The sequence below is a fragment of the Lepidochelys kempii genome, chromosome 18 (assembly GCF_965140285.1).
Source record: "Lepidochelys kempii isolate rLepKem1 chromosome 18, rLepKem1.hap1, whole genome shotgun sequence".
In the NCBI taxonomy this organism is placed as follows: domain Eukaryota; kingdom Metazoa; phylum Chordata; order Testudines; family Cheloniidae; genus Lepidochelys; species Lepidochelys kempii.
In genome coordinates, this window is record NC_136397.1 from 8,741,954 (window position 1) to 8,766,586 (window position 24,633).

Here is a 24,633-nt window from a genome sequence, read left to right on the forward strand (position 1 = left end):
ATGAGGTGAACAGCTCAGATTCAAGACCAAGTGGAACAGAATCCGAGATCCCATCAGTGAGATGGAAACAGAAAGGTGCTCACATTCCTCATGCTTTCACGGCACAAGTTGTCAAAGGAGGTCAGGAAGAATGGCACTGTGTCTTGCAATTAGGTGTGCTGTTAATACCTTCCTCTGCAGCACACTGCATTGGTCATTGCCAGAGACAGGGCACCAGCTCAGGTAAACAAAGAGCATATTCTGATTTATCTGGCTATAGGATTAGATGGATGATTAGTCTACTCAGAAGTAACCATTTCTGATGGGCGTTACAGTGAGAGAGGCCAGGTGGGAAAGTTGAGGGGACTTGGGAGACTCCAAATAGCTGGATGTGGACAACTGATTTGGAATTCTGCTCAAGAATTGCCTCTGCTTATTCTCCATTGCTACCTCCCAAGGCATCCAGAGCTGTCATGGAGCAGGGATCCTGCCCCAGTGATGGACAGAGCGCAGAGCAGTGCAACGTCTTGCATTTCCATTGCACAACCATGGGCCAAGCTAGTTTAGGGTGAATGTGATCGAGGGGGAGAGTGGAGACACAGGACGGTCAGCTCGCCTGCATTTGGAGACCGATGCCCAAGGATTCACTCCATCTGGGCTGCGTTCACTGCCTACCCCTCGCCCCAGAGGAGCAAGGAGTGAGGAAGAAATGTGTGGGGAGAGGACCTGAGATGGCTGTAGGTACAGAGTGGGGAGGGATCATGGGACACAGAAAATACTGAAGCTAAAAATCAATGGGGAGCGATATCTCTGAATCAGAAAAACCTCCAGTCCTGACTTGTGGCCTGCTCCACACCACCAGCTTTCTGACCCTGCACAGCTTCTGCGGAGAGGCTGCCAACTGGACTGGGGACAAACTAGACTCAACCTCCAGACTCCCGTTGTGACCTGAAACAAATGGGAACACCCGGTCTATCTCCTTCCCCGTGATGAGCCAGGCTGGATAGGAGAACAGCTGCATGTCCCATGGGTCACCGAGGAGCAGGTGCTGCATGGGCATTAGCCAATCTCTGCTGGCTGCTCAGAGATGAGTACGTTCTCCCCAGCACCGACCCATGGGACTCTAGATCGTCTAGCAGCACCGCACCGGGCACTGCCCTATCATGCGGGCTGCCCTGCTGCTCCCTTCTCCTCTATCCTGACTCAACACGCCTGCATGGAAAGAGGAGTGATGGGTCCATCCCTCTGCACTGGTGTCCCTGCCCTCCCTTGAAGCAGAGACAGCCCCCACCCAGCAGCTGAGCCTCCCACTGCTGCTGTAACCAAAAACCCTGAGTACCTTTATAAGCACCTGCTCCGCAAGCCAGACTCAGGCTGTGTAACTAATGTGGGGTCATGTGTCACCTTTCCAAGCAATCCCTCAGAGTCACGGTCTGGGCGACAATTAATCCTGAGATTCACTTTGAGAGAAGATAGCAGGTGCAATTCAGCCTGATCCTCCCACCTGAAGCCTCCCCACATCACACACTGGACCTGTTGGCCTTAAAGAGATAGGACCCCTTTCTTTTATTTTTCTCCTTTAGATCTGTTGGCATCAAGATATATCGGGGGCAGGGAACGATTAACTGTCCAGGTTGCTGGACAATTCAAAACACTGCACACTGATCTCATCAGCATTTCTGGTAAACCTCCCATTGATGTCAATGGGAGCAAAGCAATGCCAAGGGCTTTTGAAATGCTACATGTACAGCAGGAACAGGTTTCATTCTGCCGGCGCTGCTGTAAATCCATGGAACTCAGCGCTGTGGAGGTGCAAGATCAGAATGGCCCGAGTCTTAGTGTGGTGGTTGACACGCCAGGGATCAAATCAGGCACCTCGTGCTCTTTAAGCAGGGGTGGCAGAAAGTGATAGCCATTTTTATATAATTGTGGTGGACAGCATCAATGATTATTTTTCTATTTTTATTGATTTACATGTTCACAGTTGCAGGAAAGCATTGGAAGGCTGACAATTGGGGAGATCAGATAATTATTTAATGATAGTAGATGCTGAGATTCAAAAAGTTAAAGCTTTCTAACCTCTAAAACACAAATATTGGACGTCGCCTGTCAGAATATACAAAGTAAACATCCCTAACTCAAACATTAGTAAGTTCTCGAGCAGCATTTTCCTTACTTTGCCTTTTCGTAAATTTTAATTTTTTTCTGGTTTGGGTGTGTGTGTGATGAAATTGACATTTACTGACATTCCCTGATAAAAATTGAATCCTTCCAAGTCTACCTACAAACCTGACTCAATTTGCACTACAGAGCCTGGCTCTTAAGCTGAATGCCGTAACAGTCCCAGAGCCTCTGTGAATGGGACCTAGACAGGAACATGTAACACACACACACTGATTGGGCGTTATGCTGCCAACTTGTGTAGCCATTTAAACCAGTGCAAAGAGGTGTAAAACGCAGCGTCGCTGACTCTCGTGATTTGATCACAAATCCTACGATAGCTGGTGTTTTACTTACGGTCCCAGCTCTGGGAGTTATGTGATTACACGAGCCTCTCAGCTTTCAAGAAAAAAAAAAAAGTAACTTGCTCGCCCTCCTGTTTGCGGAGGAAAGCTTCAGAACAGGGCCCCACCGTAAGCCGATCTCATGATTTTGAGGGCCTGACTCGTGCTATTTTTTGAACATTTGGTGTTGGCGATGCTGAGAACGTTAACCCCCCTCGTGTGGGTGAGGGGCAAATCATTTATGATTATTCTTTGCATTACCAGGCCCACGTCGCGCCAGGCGCTGTACAAACACAGAATGAAAAGATGGCTGCTGCCTAAGAGGCTTGCAATCTAAAGAGGCAACAGATGGAGACTGACGAGGGAGTACAAGGGAACAGTGAGACACGTGGCAGGCCATAGTCTCTGCATAGCAGCAGTTGTGTTTCGCACCCCTGGCACTGGTGTAAATGACTTCCCCACAGGCAGGGCAGAGGGAAATCAGGCTCAATGATTTCCCCTTGAGGATGTGATCGTGTCTGCAGGAGGAGAAGGGAGAGGAGTGAATAGAGGGTGGGCACGTGGAAGCCAGTCCGTATTTCCATCCCCACTTGGGACCAGTTTCCCAGCTCACTTAGGCCTGCGCCCACTTCCCAGCCCTGCCTTGGCTCATGTTGTGTTTCTCTTCCTCCGTTATTTCACAGGCTACCTGACTGTCAGCATTGAGCCGCTCCCGCCTGTGGTGGTCGGGGATGCCGTGACTTTGAAATGTAACTTCAAGACGGATGGCAGGATGCGGGAGATAGTCTGGTACCGGGTAAGTGACCGCCCGTTAACCCTCCTGTGACAGGGACAGGGTCAGGCAGGCTGTTCTTCCAGTGCATGATGCGAGGCCAGAGCCGTGCAGCTGAGGGATGTCAGAGGAAACTGTCAAGAGGTTTCTCAGTGATGGAAGCATCGATTACCCAGCCATAGCCGCCTGGTCCGATCTAAAATGGGAAAAGGAGATGAGACGGGAAGTCTTGGGTTGGCTTTGTTTTGCTTTTAAATGAATGGCAAAGAAGTAGCAGTGAGATTGTTCCCAGGGCCCTTCTGACACTCACTCCAGTAGTTTTGTGATGCTCCCTTGGTGGGTTTTGGCAGTTTAACTAGCAGGGCCTTGCAAAGAAAGGGAAAAAGCGGTGGCTGTTTATGTCTGCTGGCCACGGTGGTGTCTGTAAGATTATTGCTAAGGACAGGCCCTGTGGTATCAGGGCTGTTTGGAGCTGGGGCTCCTGTTAGCCCCACTGGAGAGAGGAGACTTCTTTGCAAAGCATAGATCTGGCTTCCAGAGTTCGGGGGGTCTGGATCTGGCATTGTACAGCTAGGGGCCAACTGCAAAGCTCTGATTTGGCTTGGAATTTTCCCAGTTTTTGGATCTGGGAGTTTCCGTCCAGCCATTCCATAGTTCCCAATGTACACAAGTGTGGCCTTTCATCCCAAAAAAGTCTTAAACCAGCCATTGCATGTTATTTCCATGCTGGGGCAGTCGGCTGCCAAAGTATGCTCCTCTCGGGAGCTGGAAATGTATACCATAATGCCACGTCCAGGCCAGACACAATAACAGTGGGGTCAGAGGCAGCTAGGAGTGACAAAGACAGACTTGCACTGTGCCCAGGGAACATGATCCTGCTGTCTTGTTGGGCCAAAGTGACCTCTCTTCAAGGAGAGGGCAGCCAGGTCAGTGCTGGGCAGAATCATGGGTGAAGGCTGGGGTAGGTCTGAATTGGGAGCAAAAGCCAATCTGGTGCCTGTAACTCTACCCAGGCGAGCACCAGCCAGAGTGGGTCGTTTGCGTTCTTGACGACTTCACCCATCTCGCTTTGCCTGTGTTTGAAGGGAAATCAAACTTGGTGTTTATCTGACTTTCCCTGCGAATGGGTGGAGTGACAGCAGAGAGCATCTCTGGCTGGGGGATGAAACGGAGGGCTCGCACAAGCAGGCAAAGCGCTGTGTGTCGGTGCTATTTAAAACATGAAATCAGTGCATCGTAATGACACGTCAGAGGTGCTGCAGCGTGTGTTAAATGGACTGAGACGCATTTGAAACCTGGGGTCAGGGATCTCACTTGCACAGATTGCACAATGCATGGCAAGCCGCGTCCTCCTAATCAGTGGACAAATCCGGTGCCCATGGAAGCGAGGGACTAAGTGCAACCCAGGGTAAACCAGGCTTTGTGCAGGGCAGTGCTGGGCCAACTTCTTTCACAGAGGTCTTCCAGTGCACCTCAGTGCTGAGGTGCTATTCCAGTCGTAGGTCCCCACCCAGCTCTGCCGATACCCCTCAGCCTCCACTCCGCTGCACTGGAATTCACAGCTCTGCCAACACGCCTTGCTCCTTAATCTCAGCCCCCTGTATTGTACAGGCTGCAGCTTCCCCTGCTGTACAAGTTACTCATGTATCTCAACCTGGTAACACGTAGTCCTGGGAGGCTGTGCGTTAATGGGGGAGCCCCTCAAACAACCAGCCAGTTGTGCCAGATGACGTCCATGTGGTGCCCAGCCCAGGTGTATGGAGGTGAAAGGTGGGTGCACTAGCCCTGGTACTACTTAGCTCCCCAAACACTTAACAGACAAACCCGTTTAGGTTCACCCATGGGGCAGCTTTATTAGCTTCAGGAGAGCTCCACCAGCCTTGAATTTAGCCCACAGTCCTTTAATTCCCCAGAAGCTTTTCCCTAACGTGCATCCCTCCCTCCCCTGGCTGCTATCTTCAAAGAGGCCATGGTGGCTGCGCAGGAGGAAATCAGTCTGACCAGGATTTTCAGAGTCGCAGAGGAGACGGGGATAGGAGTGCTGTGGGTTTTGCATTATGGCAGGGAGGATCCAGAGACTTGAGCAGGGAACACTGGAACAGACCCTGCCTTGTTCCTTCAAGGTCTGGGAAGCCATTCTCCCTTTTCCAGCGTTGTTTGCATAGATGCATGCTACAGTAGAGAGAGAAATCATCATTGTGTGTGTGTGTGTGAGAGAGAGAGAGAAAAATCCACCTGTGGGTGTGAGAGCATGGATCAGATATGTGGCTGTGCTACTCCTGGGGAGGGTGTGGATTCTGCGCCACTATGCATGTGCAGAATTCATGTCCCTGCAGATTTCTTTGCTTCCCCGCAGCAAAATGACTTTCTGAGTGGGAAGCAAAGGGAAGCCACAAGAGCGGTCATGCGACTCTCCCCAAAAATATGTTTTGGGTGCCCAGGACAGCCGGCAGAGAGATAAATCACTGTGGGGCAGGAGGCAGGACTGGGGAAGACCGAGCTGGTGGCTCCTATCCTATGCCGGCCTCATCTGCTAGTCCAGCTGGGCTGGGGAGGACGAGACTTTCTCTTCCTCTGCATAGTGGCGCAGAATGCCCTCAGGAGTAATGTGCTGATGATTCATGCATATGGGAGATAATCGAGATATTAGTTATATTAGATATTATCAAGATGGGAATCTTTCCAATAATTTCAGGGAGCTTTGGATCATGTCCTTGGAGAGCAGGTGTGAGCCAGGGGGCAGGATCAAGTTTCTTATTAGCAAATTTAGTGCCTATCACGGAGCACAGACGCACCTGGCAGCGCCTCCTGCTGGTCGTCTTCGGGGAAATAGCATTCAGCCTCCGGAGCGCCTCCTTCAGACCGGTGTCTCGCCGGACCCCAGTGCCCTTGTCTTGGGTGCCCCCTGGCAGTACCCCCACAGTTCTGGGTCTCCCCCTCCCAAGGGAACCCCCACCCACTATCCCCACCTCGCCTCAGTCTTAGGCTACTGCCAGTCACCAACTAGCCCCCGCTCGCTGGGGCAGACTCCAGTATAAGCCACTCATCACAGGCGAGGGGGTTTGGACCTGCTGCCTCTGCCTACCCGTGGCTGCCCCCGTAACCCTGTACTTAATAGGCCTTCCCAGGCCTGCAGCCTGGGACTTTCCTAGGTCCGAGCTCCCCGGCTCCCTGGGCCTTCCCCAGCCCTGCTCCCTATCTAGGTACTTTCTCAGACCTTGCAGCCAGGTCCCTCTCTCTCCAAGCTAGCGAGAGTCTCTACTGAACGTCTGGCTCAAAGCCTTTATAGAGCCAGCTGGGCCCTGATTGGGGTGTGGCCCCCAGCTGCTGCCACTTCCCCCAATCAGCCGGGGTTTTACTTCCTTCAGCTTTTCCAACTCCTTCAGGGCTGGAGCGGGTGCTCACAGGATGGACAGCCCTGAAAAACTACGTCCTTGATTTATCCACAGAACAGGGACAGCACGAGCAGTCGCAATGCACTCCCCCTCCCCACCCACGCCAATGTGCTTGGAGCCCAACCTGCAGGGACCACATGGAAAAGGCAGAGATGGTTTCTAAGGTGTGAACCGAAGCCAGTGGATTTGCACCAGCTGAGGATCTGGCCCTACAGATCTTTAATCCAATCTGTAACTTAATTTCTGATGGTCCATTTACTGCAGTCCAGACACCCAGCGACGAATGAGTGACCCCTCCCCTTCCTTCCGCCTCTTCTTTTGTTCCCTTCTTTTTTCCATGGATCTTTCCACGGTGGATGCTGAAAGCTCCAGCCGCAGTCTCCTACTCACTTAAAAATGAATGATGCTCTTGAGTGAGCTGGTGCAGAGATGCAGGGGCTGTGGAGTTATATTTACACAATTTGTAAATCATTCTGACAAGGTTTTTCTGCAAGATGCTGGCACCAGTCGTGCAGGGCAGCTTCGTCACTTGTTTGGTTTGTTTTAAAGACGCAAGAAGGGCCCTTCCTTGTGGCAGCCCAGCTTCACACCAGCCTGGGATCAGGCCCATTGCTGTGTATATCTCCAATCAAATTGTAGGTTCACATTGCTTCCACCAGACCACAGTGGCCCAGAAACAAACTATTTTCCTGTTTTCCAAGCATTTTGCACAGGTGGAAGATACCAGCATGGGTTTCTTCTCCTCCCTGCCACAAAGGTTAAGGGACCTGCCAAAAACCACAACAGAGCAAGTACCAAGATTAGAACTCACAGCCCCGAGCCTCTTGCTCATTGCACTCGACAGAGCTGCCCCCCGCACTTCTCAGCCACCCGGCAGGAAAGGTATGTGGGGTAGAACATGCTCTAAAGGTCTGCATCCCTAGTCAAGAAAGCACGTTTGATTTTAAGCATGTGCTAAAGTCCCATTGAAGTCAATGAGATTTTAGCATGTGTCTAAGTATTCATCTAGAGCTGCCTCTTGTGTATCACGGCGGCATGGTCCATGGGTCCATAAAGGGGGCTGGTAGGATCCTATGCAGTGAAGTGGATAAGGCTCTATAAGGGTATATCTACGTTGCACCCTAAGTCTGGATCTGTGGAACCCGAGCTCCTAGACTCCATGTCTCCAGGGACGGCTCCACACTTGAGCGTCCACACTGCAGTGTGAACCTGGGTTTACAATTGCTAGCCTCAGGGCTCGCAGCCATGCTAACATCCACACTGCACCGCACAGTCCTTCTGACTCAGGTCTCTGGCTTGACCTGCATCCACACTGCAAAATGACAGGGCTTGGACTCAGGCTCTGACCCACCCCCTGACCAGATCATAGGCCCCGGTTCCTGAGCATTTGCTGACTCAAGTCAGACTGATTTGTGGGTGGACAGAAATGGGGCTTGGGCTCAAACCTGAGCCAGGGCTTAGTGTGCAGTGTAGACATAACCCGAGAAACCGTAAACAGGTGACCGACTAGAGGACTCTGCTTTGATTGGCCTTTTCTCTGAGCTAGGAAAAACAGCATCACAAGGGAGTGATGCAGCTTTGGAGGCCCAGGGATGACCTTTACTCCCTGGATTTAAATGACTGTCAGGAGATGTGTGAACAGCAGCTGCCACCCGGAAAAAGGGGGAGCGTTCAGAGATAAAAATAAAAGCCGGGTTATTTCCTTCCACCTCCTCTCTCGATGGCTGTTCAAAACGAAGAGTGTAATTTGCTTGGCCACCCCAGCACATCATCTTATCACCAAGGGCTGGAATGCGTCTCCGAATGGGGAGGATTATGCAAATAGAAAATCAGCTCTGAAGAAAGTGGGCTAATCCAATATTAGAGAGCAGGGCTGCAACTGAGCGGAAAAGGGAAACAAAATGAGGAAAAGAGAATGGAGCGGGGGCTGGGGGCAAGAACTCACCAAGGGTTAAATGCCCCTCTGTGCAAAAGGCCAGAACTGACGCACCAGTAAAGCCCTCAAGCAATGCACAGGTCCAGTGCTGCACCCTTGGCACGGGGCAAATGTCACCCAAACGGGGTGGACATGATGGAATAACGGTGAGAGAGACTTGCTTGGCCAGCAGGACTTTTCTAACGCCCTAATTCTGAGCCCCGCTTATGCCCCGTGCTGTGCAACAGCTCCCATCACAGGGCTGCTCCATAGCACTCTGCTGCAGAAAGGGATTGCAGCCAGCCACTATCCCCAATGCAGGTGCTGAAGCCCCAGCTTATCTCACTGACTGAGATGAGTCAGTATTGGGAGAAGAGTCCTCAGAAAGTTGCAGGGGGAGGGAGTGCTCCCTGGGGGTTCTGCCCTCTCTGCGAGATTCCCCCTGCAGATGTCTGTATATTTACAGAACGGGCTATGCTGTCAGATGCACCTTTTTACGGCTATAATTGAGTTGAAAATAGGTGTATTTAACACCAGGTTTAACGGCATCTGTTTTTGAAGAGACACAGCTAGAGCGGTGCAAAATCTGAGCACAGACCAGCGTGAATTCAGCTGCACGGCAATGCTGTGACCTGTTCAATAAATGCGTCTTTCCACCCCAAAGGAGGCTGTATTCCAGTGGCTGATACAGTTTTGATATCGCTTTCAGCTTGGGATGAAAGGTGCTCCAGAAGGGCAAGACAGAGCTATGTTATGATCGAAGGATATTACCCATGCTTTGAAATCTCTCTTAAGGACTTTAGAAACCCCTTTCACACTCTAACAATGTAATATGATCAATGCAAATGGTCTTACACATATACACAAAAGCCAGTGACTATGTATATGAAAAAGGATTGGAAAATATCTTTGTACCAAACAGAATTATATACTGGATAAAGAATAGCTTAAAGGTACAGAGCCCATTATTAGTGGAGCTTTGAACAATGAGGAGGTATCAAGAAAAAAAAATCCTACAGGAAGAACTCCTATTTCATCAGATGTCACCAGCCCAATTAGCCATCTCTGTCCCCCGCCCCTCCTTTGCCAGCAAACATACCACTAAAGAGCTGGGTTTTCAGACCCAGGGAAACTTTTAGTTGGCCAAGCTTCCTCTGATGAAGCCACTTCCCCCACTGTGTTTTTCATGTTCAGTCACAGAAAGTCTGCCAAGTGCTACCTGCGGGTGTTGGAAGGATTCAAAGAGTACGCGACAGCTGCAAAGTTTCTGAAAAAGTGGGTCAGGAGATGAATTGAATCCAGATCTCAGCACCCTTCCTAGTCTCTCTCTGTTGTGAGCCATTTCACTTTGCCCTTAACCAGTTTCCCAATAGGTGGTGCCCAGGTTCAAGAGATGGAGCTGCCCCAAATCTAAGCCACAATCAATACTGTCAACTTTCAGTCTCCAATGGGATAACAATATGCAGCTGTTAGGATAATCCCAGGGACATTCCAGATGGGCAGAGGATTTATTTTGTTTCACAAGTATTCACTAGTGACATCATTTTCACAAGCATTGGTGAATATCACTCCGGGCAACATTGTAGCAATGCTACTGTGGCCTCCGTGGTAAAAATGGAACGAGGATCTGCATTCTCAGGGGAAAAGCTCGGGATCATTTCCAAATGTACCGTGGTGGAAATTTGCGCTTTGCTCAGTAAAATGGCGGTGGCGTTGCACTGAGAAAAGGAAAGTGTGGGTGGGGAGAGGCAGCGGTTTTCTCTTTCCAGAAGCTGATTTTCTGCTTTACCAAAAACTCAGTCTGGGATTTTTGTTTATGGGCGGTGAGAACCGTTTTTGGCTCCTCGTCTAGGATGAAGCGAGTTCAGCAGTTGGCCAAATTACTTCTGGCTACCTAGATCCCTTTGGAAATCCCAGAGAACGCAGTTCCCTTCCTTCTGGCTGCAAAACATAGTTCCAGTACCTGTTTAAAGAACCCTATTGGCTTTGTCCCGGGTGTATTTTCTCGGACTTTTCCATAAGGGCAGGTTTGGCAATTACTGGACACATGCGCCTGAAGCCGCACCCCCAAGAGCTGTAGCCTTTTCAGCTCTCAACAACCAAACAAGCATGGGCTGTGTCTGTCCTTGGACGCTCCAGTGTAGCCTAGGTGCCGTAGTTTGCTTGGCAGCACTCCCCTCGCCGTCTGGACTGAGCCAAGAGGAATTGGCTAGATCTGCATCTTAACCCGCTGTGGTCATTACAGATCGCAGGGTTTCAGAAGAACAGTGTAACCCCAAAGTCCTGGTCAGATTCCACCTTGGAATCTGCCTACTGGAGGCCTAATCCTGTGAGGTACTGAGTACCTGCAACTCCCACTGACCTCACTTCTGCAGATAGGACTCCAATACCCCTGCTGCACATCAGCTGACATATTCTTTGCTTCCTGACTGAGGGTCCAACCCCACAAACATTGTCCGGATGAGTAGTAACTTGACTCACATGCATAAGTATTTGCAGGGCTGGGGCCCTTAAAGAGCTGTGATGTTTCACCCCAGAGCTGCTTGCCCCCTGCGCGGTGGATGAAGCAGTATTTGCATGTAGCCGTGGGGTGCAAGGGGCTATTGAAATGTCAGAGAATCGACAAACAGCATCAAGGTTGGTAAGGACCATTACGTTCCTTTCTGCCTTTTGAAGCCGGAGTCCCTGCTTGCAAATCTGTTTGCAAAGTCTGTATAATTTTCTGAGCTCAGAGAGAACACAGGGTTGTGCCAACAATAGAGCTGAGATCAGAAGAGATCATTATGGCATGGTACCAAAGGCTGGTGAGACTGCAGCTGGGATATCTGGGAACCGTGCTACAGAGAGGATAATGAAGAATCGGAAGAGGTGCAGAAGAGGGTAATTGGGCTGCTAAAGAGTCTCCGGGGTTAGCATTACGAGGAGAGGAGAGGGTAATTAAGTTTATATTCATTAAAAAGAGAAGATTAAGATGGGACATGATTCAGCTGTAAAAAATCCTGAGAACAATGGAGAAGGTGGATGGCACGGATCTATTGCAGAAGGAAGACGGGATCAGAAACAAGAGGGAGCGTGAACTGAGTCGGAGGGAGGACGGCACATGGAGGGAGCTCGGGGCAGCATTCTGACACCCCCAGGGTAATGGCACCATGAAACATACATCTCCCCAAAGGCTGCAGCTGAAAACGCACAGGCACCTACCATGGCAGAGGCCAATGCTAGGCACGCACAGGAGGTGCTGGTGTCTAGAATTGCAGATGGGCCTCATTAGAAGCATTGCAGTCTGGAAGGAGGAAACAGGAGGAGTAGAGGGTGGGACTCGGAGCAACTGACTCAAAGCTATTGTTCCTTTTAAACCAATAATTCTAGGGGCCCAGGTCTCAGGAGCGACCCTACAAGAACAAAGCAGAAGGACTGCAGCCCAACATTCATGGGCAGGCCTACAGAAGTGAACAAACAGAAAAAGAGACTTAGCCTTGCACCTGTGAAAGACCCTACAATACCAAGCCAGTGGGATGCAGCTAGAATTAATGGGCAGCCCTACAATAATCGATCATAGGCCACAGTGACTTTCAAGGATCACCAAGAGGTGCTGGAACAATTTTACAATTCGCAACCTTTTATTACAGAGCGAAAACATGCCAGCCACTCAAGAGATTTGCAGCGTTGGAAGGAAAGCCGTCAACTAAGCCAGGGGCCTGCTGTTTAGAAACGAGGGGCGGGGCCAGGGCTGCAAAGGTTGGCTCTCCATGCATGCTGCTCCAGAATTCAAGCTGAGATGCATAGCTTTGTTTCAGGCCTGTCTCTGTCAATAACACAGGAATACAAACTATTCTGAGACCAAGAACTTTTTACTCACCTTACAGTTGGAACAATCAGACTTTTCCATTCAGACAGTGGGTCCAATTCTGTCCTCACTCCAGTTTTACATCAGAGTAACCCTACTCATTTCAGCGGAGTTAACTCTTGTTTTACGGCAGGGAAAGTGACAGAGAATTGGACCTTCTGTTCCCTTCCTTCCATCGTTTGAGGAACGTTGCAAAAAGCATTGTGATCTGGAAAAAGGCTAATGTAGTGCCAATCTTTAAAAAAGGGAAGAAGGAGGATCCTGGGAACTACAGGCCAGTCAGCCTCACTTCAGTCCCTGGAAAAATCATGGAGCAGGTCCTCAAAGAATCAATCCTGAAGCACTTGCATGAGAGGAAAGTGATCAGGAACAGCCAGCATGGATTCACCAAGGGAAGGTCATGCCTGACTAATCTAATCGCCTTTTATGATGAGATTACTGGTTCTGTGGATGAAGGGAAAGCAGTGGATGTATTGTTTCTTGACTTTAGCAAAGCTTTTGACACGGTCTCCCACAGTATTCTTGTCAGCAAGTTAAGGAAGTATGGGTTGGATGAATGCACTACAAGGTGGGTAGAAAGCTGGCTAGATTGTCGGGCTCAACGGGTAGTGATCAATGGCTCCATATCTAGTTGGCAGCCGGTATCAAGTGGAGTACCCCAAGGGTCGGTCCTGGGGCCAGTTTTGTTCAATATCTTCATAAATGATCTGGAGGATGGTGTGGATTGCACTCTCAGCAAATTTGCGGATGATACTAAACTGGGAGGAGTGGTAGATACGCTGGAGGGGAGGGATAGGATACAGAAGGACCTAGACAAATTGGAGGATTGGGCCAAAAGAAATCTGATGAGGTTCAATAAGGATAAGTGCAGGGTCCTGCACTTAGGATGGAAGAACCCAATGCACAGCTACAGACTAGGGACCGAATGGCTAGGCAGCAGTTCTGCGGAAAAGGACCTAGGGGTGACAGTGGACGAGAAGCTGGATATGAGTCAGCAGTGTGCCCTTGTTGCCAAGAAGGCCAATGGCATTTTGGGATGTATAAGTAGGGGCATAGCGAGCAGATCGAGGGACTTGATCGTTCCCCTCTATTCGACATTGGTGAGGCCTCATCTGGAGTACTGTGTCCAGTTTTGGGCCCCACACTTCAAGAAGGATGTGGATAAATTGGAGAGAGTCCAGCGAAGGGCAACAAAAATGATTAGGGGACTGGAACACGTGAGTTATGAGGAGAGGCTGAGGGAGCTGGGATTGTTTAGCCTGCAGAAGAGAAGAATGAGGGGGGATTTGATAGCTGCTTTCAACTACCTGAAAGGGGGTTCCAAAGAGGATGGCTCTAGACTGTTCTCAATGGTAGCAGATGACAGAACGAGGAGTAATGGTCTCAAGTTGCAGTGGGGGAGGTTTAGATTGGATATTAGGAAAAACTTTTTCACTAAGAGGGTGGTGAAACACTGGAATGCGTTACCTAGGGAGGTGGTAGAATCTCCTTCCTTAGAGGTTTTTAAGGTCAGGCTTGACAAAGCCCTGGCTGGGATGATTTAACTGGGAATTGGTCCTGCTTTGAGCAGGGGGTTGGACTAGATGACCTTCTGGGGTCCCTTCCAACCCTGATATTCTATGATTCTATGATCTGGGGGAGGATAGCTCAGTGGTCTGAGCATTGGCCTACTAAACCCAGGGTTATGAGTTCAATCCTTGAGGGGGCCATTTAGGGATTTGGGGCAAAAATTGGGAATTGGCCCTGCTTTGAGCAGGGGGTTGGACCTCCTGAGGTCCCTTCCAACCCTGATATTCTATGATTCTATGATCTCCCCCCATACGCTCAGGACTTTCCATGTTCATACAGTGCCTTCCAGATCACTTGGTCTCTTGGGTCTTCCTTAAGCTCAGCAGCTGTTGGATGATGGTATTTCCCATGACTTCTACTGGCCAGACCTTTTAATTATATTCCTGACTAATGAAACCTCGTTTCCCTCTCAACTTCAAAGGTGACCATGCTGCATAGCTATGGGCATATATGCTGAAGGCCTGTATATTTCCATTAGCTTGGCCCCATGGTGGCTCCTGTGATATTTAGTGGCTGATGAAACCCTCAATAGCATTTTCTGGCAGTTCTGGTGGATGTTCTGCTCTCTCTCCTTCTTCCTGTGATGGTCCAGAAAGCATGACAGTTCCCTACCTGGAAAGGGCCTAGGGAGCTACAGAAAGCCTGGCATTGAGCCTCTGAGACTCCAAGGAAAATTGGAACCAAGAGCCCCATCTGCTACTAAATCAAAGGGGGCTCTTGGTTCAGACAGAACAGCAGCCCTGGAGAGTCAGGACCGACACTGAATCAGGCACACCAGCTGACCAGGCAGGGAAGCTGGAACATCCATCTACTCTGGGAAGCCAGCAAAGATGCTGAGACAAGATGCTCACTGGTCATCAGAGAGTCAGGACAGTCACTGAATAGGGCCCCCGAGCTTACTAGTTACACCTTAGAATCTCTCTTGGCTCTGCTTAACACCCAGCACTTAGGGATCCCCCCAGCTTACTAGTTACACCTTAGAATCTCTCTTGGCTCTGCTTAACACCCAGCACTTAGGGATTGTTATAGTTAAAACAAGTTTATTTAACGAAGAACAGTAATTGCCAGCAGAAATACTGGAAAGCAAGGGTTATAAAATAAAGTAATCACCTACATTCTCGAACCGAGACTTACTTCACTGTACAACCTCACGTCTAATAAAAGTTAGCTTACCCCAAAGTCTTTCCTGCCACGCCTGGCTGTGATCCTTTCTTCACGAGGCAAACACACCACCAGCTTACTTGCTAGGTGAAGGATGCAGACTCAGTCCCTGCCCCTACAGTTACAGTCCAAAAATCCATCGTCATCTCTTGCAAACGGGAACCGGACCCCCTCCTGCTGGCTTATTTCTTCCTGTAAATTCCCTCTCTTGAAGATTTCACAGGGCCTTCGTTGGCCTTTGGCTCAGACTGTAAATGGGCATCCATTGTAAACCCTGGTTTCAGAGTAGCAGCCGTGTTAGTCTGTATTCGCAAAAAGAAAGGGAGGACTTGTGGCACCTTAGAGACTAACCAATTTATTTGAGCATGAGCTTTCGTGAGCTACAGCACGCATCCGATGAAGTGAGCTGTAGCTCACGAAAGCTCATGCTCAAATAAATTGGTTAGTCTCTAAGGTGCCACAAGTCCTCCTGTTCTTATTGTAAACCCTACAATTTATATGTAGCTAGACAGATAGATAAACATCTCTTGCCTGAAAGAAACCTGTTCATACCCTTCAGGGGCCAAGCCACCAGTCGCAGAACTTGTGAACGTAATTTTCAGTATATAAACCTACCTCCTTACATGTTATCCAGCCTTGCAGTTATGATGATGAAACACTGGAATGCGTTACCTAGAGAGGTGGTAGAATCTCCTTCCTTGGAGGTTTTTAAGGTCAGGCTTGACAAAGCCCTGGCTGGGATGATTTAACTGGGAATTGGTCCTGCTTCGAGCAGGGGGTTGGACTAGATGACCTTGAGGGGTCCCTTCCAACCCTGATATTCTATGATTCTATGATTCTATGATGAACAGTATGACACAGGCTTTGGTTAACTAATATGAAAATACCAGACCCAGGGAATCTCGGTAACCCTTATGCATCCCTATGCCCTCTGGCAGTTGGCCCTAAGAGGTCCCTGGCTCACAAGAACCATGTCCTGATATTTTGCAGTTGGTGAACCTCTCTGTGGCTTTTATCATTTTCAGGGTCTTTGGGTGAGTGGTGGAGCATACAGGTTGGTGCACTTCCCTTCCGTCTTTGCAGATCTAAATCCAAATAATGACTTACAGAACAATCAATAAGGAGTTTCTTGGTCTTGCATTGCTTTGTGCTTGTCTAAATCACCAGAACTGTTACACAGTTTGGTGTGACTAGCAGTATGTGCTCAGAAGTGGCCCAGGACATGAACAGCTAAGAGTATTGATACAATAAAAGAAAAAACAGCTCTGTCATGTTGGATCTACAGATCAAGAATGTTCCTGTTCTGAGGCTCCCCCACCAGGCTCTGAAGCCATTAACTAGGACCCCAAACCTGCGGATTCCCCTGTGGGGTTGAGTTCAGTGGGATTTCATAGGGCAATGGGACATTGATTTCAGCAGGACTCCTCGTGGACATAAGATCAAATTGTAGGATTCTCACCAGGACTGTGCTGACTTGCAGAGAATGAGCCGGGGAGTGAGCCTACAGAAATCGACTCTGTGGTCTTTTTTAGAAACACTTGTGGGGTCACTGTGGGGAGGAGGGAACAAATGCTGGCCAAACAGAGCAGGGTTGGGATTAGCTTCCGTGATGCACAGCGAGCAGCTGTAATAGCTGGCAGCGGTAACAGAAACAACATTTGGCAGCATCTCTCTAAGGGTCGGCTCAACCGAAAATACAAATTTCTTAACCTAGATTTAGTTCTTTGTCATTTAGATAAAACGACCCCCTCCCACCGCACATGTAAAATCTCCTTCTTAATTTCCCAGTAATCTAGATCTCCTCCTGCACTACATGCGCCGTAATAATCCTGCTCCTCCTCTCTCTCCTTGCTGGACTCTCTGTCCCGAAAGCCACTGAGTTACATGGCTGCTAAGCCTTCCCTTGTGCTCCTCTGCCCCATAATCCTGCACTCAAGTATCTGGCTAGCTCTTAACCCCTCCCCCTCCCTTTTTTAGCCACTCACGGGTGCCTTGTGCACAACCAAATGGGATCCTCCGACCCTGGCTTTTGCGACAGTTTACTGACCGTGCAAGCAAATAAATGTCTCCCTGGCCCTGTTGCTTGAGGGACGTGATCAACAAAAGGTGCCAGCACGAGAAGGCTCCTTTCCCTCCTCCACTTTGGCTTCCTTCTCTGCCTGCTCAGGGATCTACCCAAAGCTCCTCCATTTACTGGCCTATTGTATCGTGTCCGTAGAAGCTGGAACATCCCTTCCTCTCTTCTCAGTGTGCTTTCCCTGGAAGCCAGGCAGCTTAAGGGCTTGTAGGAAGTGGTGCTGCAGGAAGCAGAATGTACTTGGAGGTTCCTTGCTGTTGGGAGTCGAAGATCAAGCAGATTTCTGGCCCAATGATTTTATATTCCAAAGGCGGAAGGAGGTGTGTGGGAGAGAGATTGGACCAGAACGCGGGGAGTCAGGGTGGGATTTATCCGTCTACTCTGGGGTATTTCTGGAGCGCTTATATACCCTGGTGATGTGTGTTGTAGAAATACCTTTGGGAGGTAAATAGAGCCTGCCTTGAATCCCGGTTGGACAGTATTCTGGTCCCATTACTCTTGTCCGGGCCCTCAACATCTCAATCAAGCCTTAAAGAAACTGACCCAGAGTCAAATTTTCAAAGCTGTGCGTGCAACGCCCTCTATATGTGCTCCTCCTTGGAAAGCGAACAGACCCGCTCATTTTCTCAGTGCAAGTTAGGCGGCCACTTTGGAAAACTGGAAGATGACTCCTGAGCAGCTGCAGGCATGTGGGGCCAACAGCTGAGAGGGAGGAACCGATGCACTTGGACAAAGGACAGTGGTCCTGGGAGAAGTGGGAGCTGGGGCTGCTCCTCGCGCTGGACTGGAGCCTCAAGCAGCTCAGTGGAAGAAGGAGTTTGTGAGTGTCTAAAACCTGTGATGGGTCCAAATCTCCTTCAGGGAAGTTTGGTCCCAGATCCAGGTCCGAACTCAGCTGCTGGCCTATTCCTCCGTAACGAGCGGACCTGAAAGCTCAGGTCTGAGTGCTCTCGATTCAGACTTCATGGCTCCGCCTCATCTCTAGCTAAACCAGAAGAATTGTTAATCAGCACGTTGGGGCTTCCTCGTTGTTTGCTGGAAAGTTCATAAACTTAGCCCTTTAAATTAGCTAAATCCCTGTGGTGCTTAAGTCTCGAAGCCCTCCAGTGAACTGTGCATTACCATCCCCGTTTGACAGATAGGGACAGTGAGCCAGGGTGAGTGACTTGCCCATCGCCACCTGGCAGAGTGGGGATTAGGACTCAGAATTATGCAGCTTCTTGCTCTGCTTTCAGTTCACTTAACCAGGCTGAAGTGAAAGCTTTGCTCCAAAGGGAGCGGAGTCCGCCTCGTCGGAGCTGCTGTTCCTACCATTTTCTTTTCTTTTTTTAAAAGAAAAGCTGCTATTGCTCACAGATGAATGCGGAAATCATGCCCGAAGCATCCAGAGCCAGATCTCAGGACCAACTGTTTGGCACAGGACCTGAGGGAGGGGGACTCCCACCTTTATTCTCCTCCTTCCCTAGCCCAGTTCGGTCCTCGGCACAATTTAGAGTATCCACGAGGCTGCTCTAACTTTCTCCTGACTGCAGTGGTCTCTAAGGCTACACCCCTTCCCGCCTTCCCTTGGCCTAGTCCCTGACACGGGGGCCAGAAAAGGGTGATGGAGAGCTGGCTACCTGGGGATTGCTAGGAAGCTGGTTAAGCCAGTATTGTGGCCCCTTTTTGCCATTGTAGGGGCACAAAAGGGTTGTATCTGGCCCCTAATTTTCCCCTGAACCTGTATCTTGTTACCCATATAAGAAATGGAGGGAAGGGCGTCGGGGGGAGCTTCCTATCTTTCCATTGGCCAGGTTTCCAAACCACGAGGCAGTCATTTTCTCAGCTCCACCATCTGTACTTGTGATGTATCTCAATGATATAAACATCTAGGACAACAGGAAGGTGAAAGGGCACAATTCTTACCATTAAAAAAAAAATCCCCAGAGAGATGGGCCCCCAGAGGCTGCACGTTGCCATGGAGACCTCTTCCCGGCACTGACTGCCCCAGCGGGCGGAAGCGGTGTTCAGACAATAAACCCCCCTTGATAGATGATATATATTTCAGCTGCACTTATCAGTGGTGGCCAGAGATGGCAGGGGGGCTGGATGGCCCCCTGGCTGCGTCAGCGCGATAAAGAACAAAGGGAGCTCGCAGCCTCTGGACGCAGTCATTAAAGGGCCTTTCCACGGGCAGTAGCCAAAGTCGCAGGGATATGGGTGAGAGCGACATAGGGCAAAGGATAGACCCAGCTTGCACTTGGCCCTCTTCACCCCGTCCCCGCTTGACTGGGCCCTGCTTAAAGTGCCAGCACGTGCAACCCTGGTTCCCAGTCAGTTCTTCCTTGCACTGAGCACAATACCAGGGGGTGCAAAGCTGCCTGGGGCTCCCACGTCCTGTATTCTGGGGCTGGTGTGGCCTGAGAGGTAGATTAAAGCCTCCTCGGCACTGCTCTAGCTTATCTTCTGCTTCCCATGGCACCCCTGCGGGCTGCGGAAAGCCGAGAAAATCCACCACCCAAGGTGTTCCAGCCAGGCCCCATTCCTACCAGGTGTCCCTTTCATGAGCAGAGCCAGCACCGACAGCTGTACAGTGACGGGAGAGCTCCCTACATAGGGCGTTCTCTCTCTCAGGACCTGTTTCCGGACCCCTTTACACCACTAGGCTGAAGTAGCCTTAGCAGAATAGAGGAACAAATCAGCGCTGAAGTCTCTGTAACAGCTGGGAGACAGCGTTCTGTTACTTCAAATAGACCCCCCCACACACCTTGCTCCTGGATGGATGCTCGCCAGGAGAAATGCGTTGCTTTCCAGGTTTGGGTACAAACTTCAGGCCTGATTTTGCCCGACGGTCAAACCTTTTGGTGAGCCAGCCCATGCATAGGGTTCCAGTGAGCCAACCCCACCCACGGTACTGCTTTGGGTAGAAACAGAGACAAGCCCAAGTTGGTTAGGGTGATGGTTAGACTAATGGAGACTTCAACTTTGTGAGCTGGGTTTTGGGCCCGGTCCCTTACTTGGCTTTGAGGCTGTTTCCCCAGAGTTTATTTAGAGTATTCGGCGATCTATCAGCTGCTCTCTGGGCTGATGCCCCAGGGCGTGAACCTATGTCTTCCAGAACTATCCGCATGAATCTCTACAAATTGAGCTAAAGAACCAGGCTGGCCACCTGAGAGCTGTAACAGACTCAAATCCTCTGTGGATTGGGCACAATGGGGGCTCTGTAACTCGCACTGACCACTGATTTAGATACGCACCTAGGAAATCCATCTCTGCCTAGGGCCTCAGGGGTTTACACGAGACTTTAGTGGTGCACAGACTTTGGATGTAAATCAGTGCACAGGCCTCCTGTAGGGTCTCTGAATTGGGGGGCATCTTACCCTTAGAGAGCTTGGATTGCTGCATTGAAATGAAAATCTCAGGTACTTAGCCTTTCAGATCTACAGTGCTTTCCACTCTTCTTCGCTGCTTTTTCCATGCCCTGTAGCGTACATGTGGGTGAGACAATGAATAATCCTCCAGCATCGGCTCAGCTTTCACTTTTTCCGCCTTGCCTCGCATTCGGCCCATGGGTGGTTGGCTCTGTACATGTGCTGTACAGTGGACCTGACCTCTGACTGAGCAGCTCTGGGTGAAAGCTGCGTCTGGCTCCCTGGAGTGACGCTTCTGGTGCACGGTGTCAGCAGAAAACGCCCTCCTCTGCTGGATTTCCTGAGGCTGGCGCTTCGCTTGTGTCCTGCGAATTATGCCATCTTCTGTGCTGCGGGACGGTCTGTTGCCAGGCAGATCAGCCAGGGATGTACACGACGACTTCTCATCACCGCTTGCCTTCGGGCTGAGCAGCCGTTACCCAGGCTTTAAAAGGGAACGATGCAAAACAAACCTTCCTCTGAAAAGTAAAACCACCACGCTGAACCGAGCAAAGTGCGTGAACAACACGAACCGTGGGGGAGAGAGTGGGAGCCCATGCAGCTCCAGGGAAGGGCCTTTCTCTGGTTCAAAATGATATGCGGCAATACACAAGAGCGTGTTGCACCTTCAAAACACTTGGCAGGCATGAAGGGGCCATTTAAGCCGAAGTCCCCTCCCCTGCTGGTCTGAGAGGAGAGTTTGGCTTAGAAGTCGATGGCACGGTGTGGCTCATAAGTAACTAGATGGGGGGGGGGGTGAGAGAGAGCGCACACGTCGGCACAGCTGTATGGGGGCGAGCAACATCTGTTGCAGGGGACGTGCTTTTGAGTGCACCTGTCGCCCTGAGCATGTTCAGAGGGGCCGTTTCCTGTGTGAGCGGGTGGCTGTGCCATTCGTTGGGCCCCTCCAGTGCACAGGATCGCGCCCGCTTCCTAAGCACGCCTGGCACATTGGACATTGCTGGCAGCATTCGGCTCCCAGCTGCAGTGGATGCGCTCAAGGTTTTTGTTTCCTGGAGCCCGTTTCCTGCTGGCTCACACTCACAGGAGGAGCATGGAGCATGTTAACGGGGCCTGTGGGGGTGCAGCAGAGATGCCATCCTGGTGCAATAGACCTATTGGAGAAATGAACTATCTGGCTGGGCCTGCGGTCACTTCATCCAGCGTAGATGACGGCCATGCCACTGGGACTCATTTGCTAGCATCGGGCATCTTAGTGTCTGCAAACTTCCCCTGCAGCAAAGCAAGCTCCATTTTTACCTGGCCTGGCCTCTGTGAAGCTGTGTTGATCAGTGCAGTGGGGACAGTCTATTGGGTTATGTACCTGCGCTTCCCTGGTAGATGGGGAAGTAGGCCTTCACCGTCCTTGTCTCTTTGTCTCCAATGCAGGCATGAAATCTGAGACCTACCAACAGCCGTGCCCCATCCTCCCTCCCAAGAGGGGGCTATCAGCCCCCTTTAATACAGGACCCATCCAGCACTGATTGGCCTGCAGGGAACTGCTTCTTTGCAGCAGCAGCGTCTCTGCAGGAGGCTGCTGACATCTTTGGCGCTTTTGAATATTTTGCTTATTGCAGACAAGCACCTTGTCAAGTGGGAATAAAGCAGCGTTTGGAAGAAATTGCAGTCCGTGAGGATGTGGCGCAGCTTTCTCCAGCGTCCGCATTCAGCGGTGTTTAGACGGTGCTCATCGCCATAGGATCGGATATGTTGTCCCACTCTGCCAGAGCCTGAATGGGGGAAGAAATCCAGAATATGCACTACTGAACACCCAGAATAAGGAAAGCTAGTCAGTTACTGCCACAGGTTATGTAGCATTAATTTGTTAAGGAGACAGGTTCTAAGCTTGTGGTTAGAGCAAGGGAACTGGCAATCGGGACTCCTGGGTTTTATGCACAGCTCCCTCCCAGATTCAGCAGATGCCAGCAGATGAGTCAACTCCTTCTGCTGGTTTCCCTACCTGTAATATGGAGTTAACTGTGCTGTTACATGCCTCACGGCAATGTGGTTATGTTCTCCGTGCCAGGAATGCCTCTTTATGGAGGGAGCATTGTCCAGTGGGCAGAGCAGGATGCCTCGGCTCTATTCCTGAGGTTATCATAGACTCTCTGTGTAACCTTAGGGCACGATTTTGCGAATGCTTCCAGCTCATTGTGGGTGTCTCAGCTCCTTGGCTGTCAAAGTGGAGCCCCCCGGGGGTCTGACTGTCATAGCTGAGATTGACCATCATTTGGAGATGAGGATGTTCAGCACCTCTGAAAATCAGCCTCAGCTTCCAGTTGGGCATCCACTATTGAGGGTCCCAAAATTAACTGACAGGTTACAAAATGTCGCCTTACTATCTTTGTGCCTCAGTTTCCCCATCCGTAAAAATGGGAATCCTCTCTGCTTACCAGAGGCTGCTGTGGGGCTGCATTACTGAATGCTTGCTAAGGGCTCTGAGATCCTCCTGTGGTTCTGCAGCTCTGGGTGCAAGTAGTTTATTATGACAGAAGTGAGATAAGAATAAGTTGTTGGGGAAGGGAGGGAGATTTGGCTCTAAACTGAGGGATGGCTCAAGTTAGGAAGAGTCAAGGGGGTGGATCATGTATAAACCTGAACCACAGTGGGGTCCACCCTCGCACATTTCATCAATCCCTGCAGGACACAGAAAGGGGTGGAACCCAGCAGTGCACAGAACAGTAGTGTAGGGCGGGAAGTGAAGGTGAACGCCAGCCTCGCTGCAGACCACATGCACCTGGGTGAACCTCCATCGGCTTCAGCAGAGCCTCACCCACATACGGTGAGTCTGACAGTGACCCACTGCGGGGGGACCTTAGACAGGGATGATTCACCCCATGAGGAATGGGGCCAGGACACTGGAGTTACCGCCTTAGCTCTGGCAGAAATCTAGTTGGATCTTCAATTGCCACGAGTGGCCTGTAACTTGGATATGCGTCATCCCCAAAAGCAAGGGGATATCGTTCCATTAGCGGTGGCATGAATATCCTTCCTGGTAACGGATGGCCAGGGGAAATCGCACACTTGACAGCTCTTCCCTTTCCTAGCAACCCTGCCAAAGCTACTGCCCCCTACAGGCAGCGACAGCTCCCTGTGGCATGGGGAAGAGAGACCGTGCCAGCTACACGCGCTCCTCCTCTGCTGTACTCCCTCCTTTCAGCCTTGCACAAAGTCACCCCAGTACCCTCTTCTTCGCTGTTCTCTCTCAGGGGCGTGCAGGGAAAAACAGCGTGTCTTTGCCAGGCCCGTAGAGATGAGAAACGGAGCTGCAGTCACAAGACAAACTTCCAGGGCTTGGAGTCCGCTGATGCAGTGTTTGTTCTGCCAGAGCTGAGTGGCAGGAAGCATCTTGCTTTCCATTGTGATCCCAAGGGCCAGCTCATCTTCCAGCAGCCAGTGGGGCGGGAGGGGGTTATTTTCCATGCTGTGATCTCCTTGTGACGGGTTTCTCATCTAAGTGAAAGTGAGTGAGGATGCTGCCAATGCAGAGTTTAGGAATAGCGGGCACAGGGCAAGCTTCCCTACATGTCCATGCACCTTAATCCCTACGGGTCCACATTCAGTCTTCTGGCCCCTTGTTAGGGCCACTGCATTTGGATCTCCTGCCCCTCACCCTAGAATCATGCATCACTCCATCTCTTCATCTCAGGCTGACCTGCAGCTCCCCCTGCTGGTCTGTCTCCAGCCAATAGGAGCTGTGCCTCCCATTCAGGCCCCCTGAAAATGCCTATTCTTTTCCCTCTGAGCTTTGGGCGAATAAATATATATAGCCACTGAGCCATGGCTGGATCTGGAGAATCCTTCTCATTCCAGGGTGCAATGAGCGATGCACAGGTGGGTGAAACTGGATGGGGATTTTTTTTGTTGTGCGTAGAAAGGCCCTAGGACCAGCTGCCCAAACACGATAACGTCCCTCTTCTTCGATCTGGTCCCTGTGTTGCCCACTGCACCTTAGCCAGCCCAGGTTTTGGTGGGCATGTGTTCATCTCTCCGGGTACTTGAGTGGCCTCCGTTCATCACCAGAG

The 24,633-nt window shown here is 50.5% G+C and overlaps 1 protein-coding gene across 3 annotated transcripts in view; it reads left to right on the plus strand.

The window, feature by feature from the left end:
- IGSF21 (immunoglobin superfamily member 21) overlaps nt 1-24,633 on the plus strand; it is a 265,009-nt gene that overhangs the window by 104,932 nt on the left and 135,444 nt on the right. For all 3 annotated transcript variants that reach the window (XM_073316767.2, XM_073316766.2, XM_073316765.2), the window contains exon 2: nt 3,167-3,279. In XM_073316767.2, the coding sequence (XP_073172868.1) occupies nt 3,167-3,279 (113 nt within the window). The remainder of the gene's footprint in view (nt 1-3,166; nt 3,280-24,633) is intronic.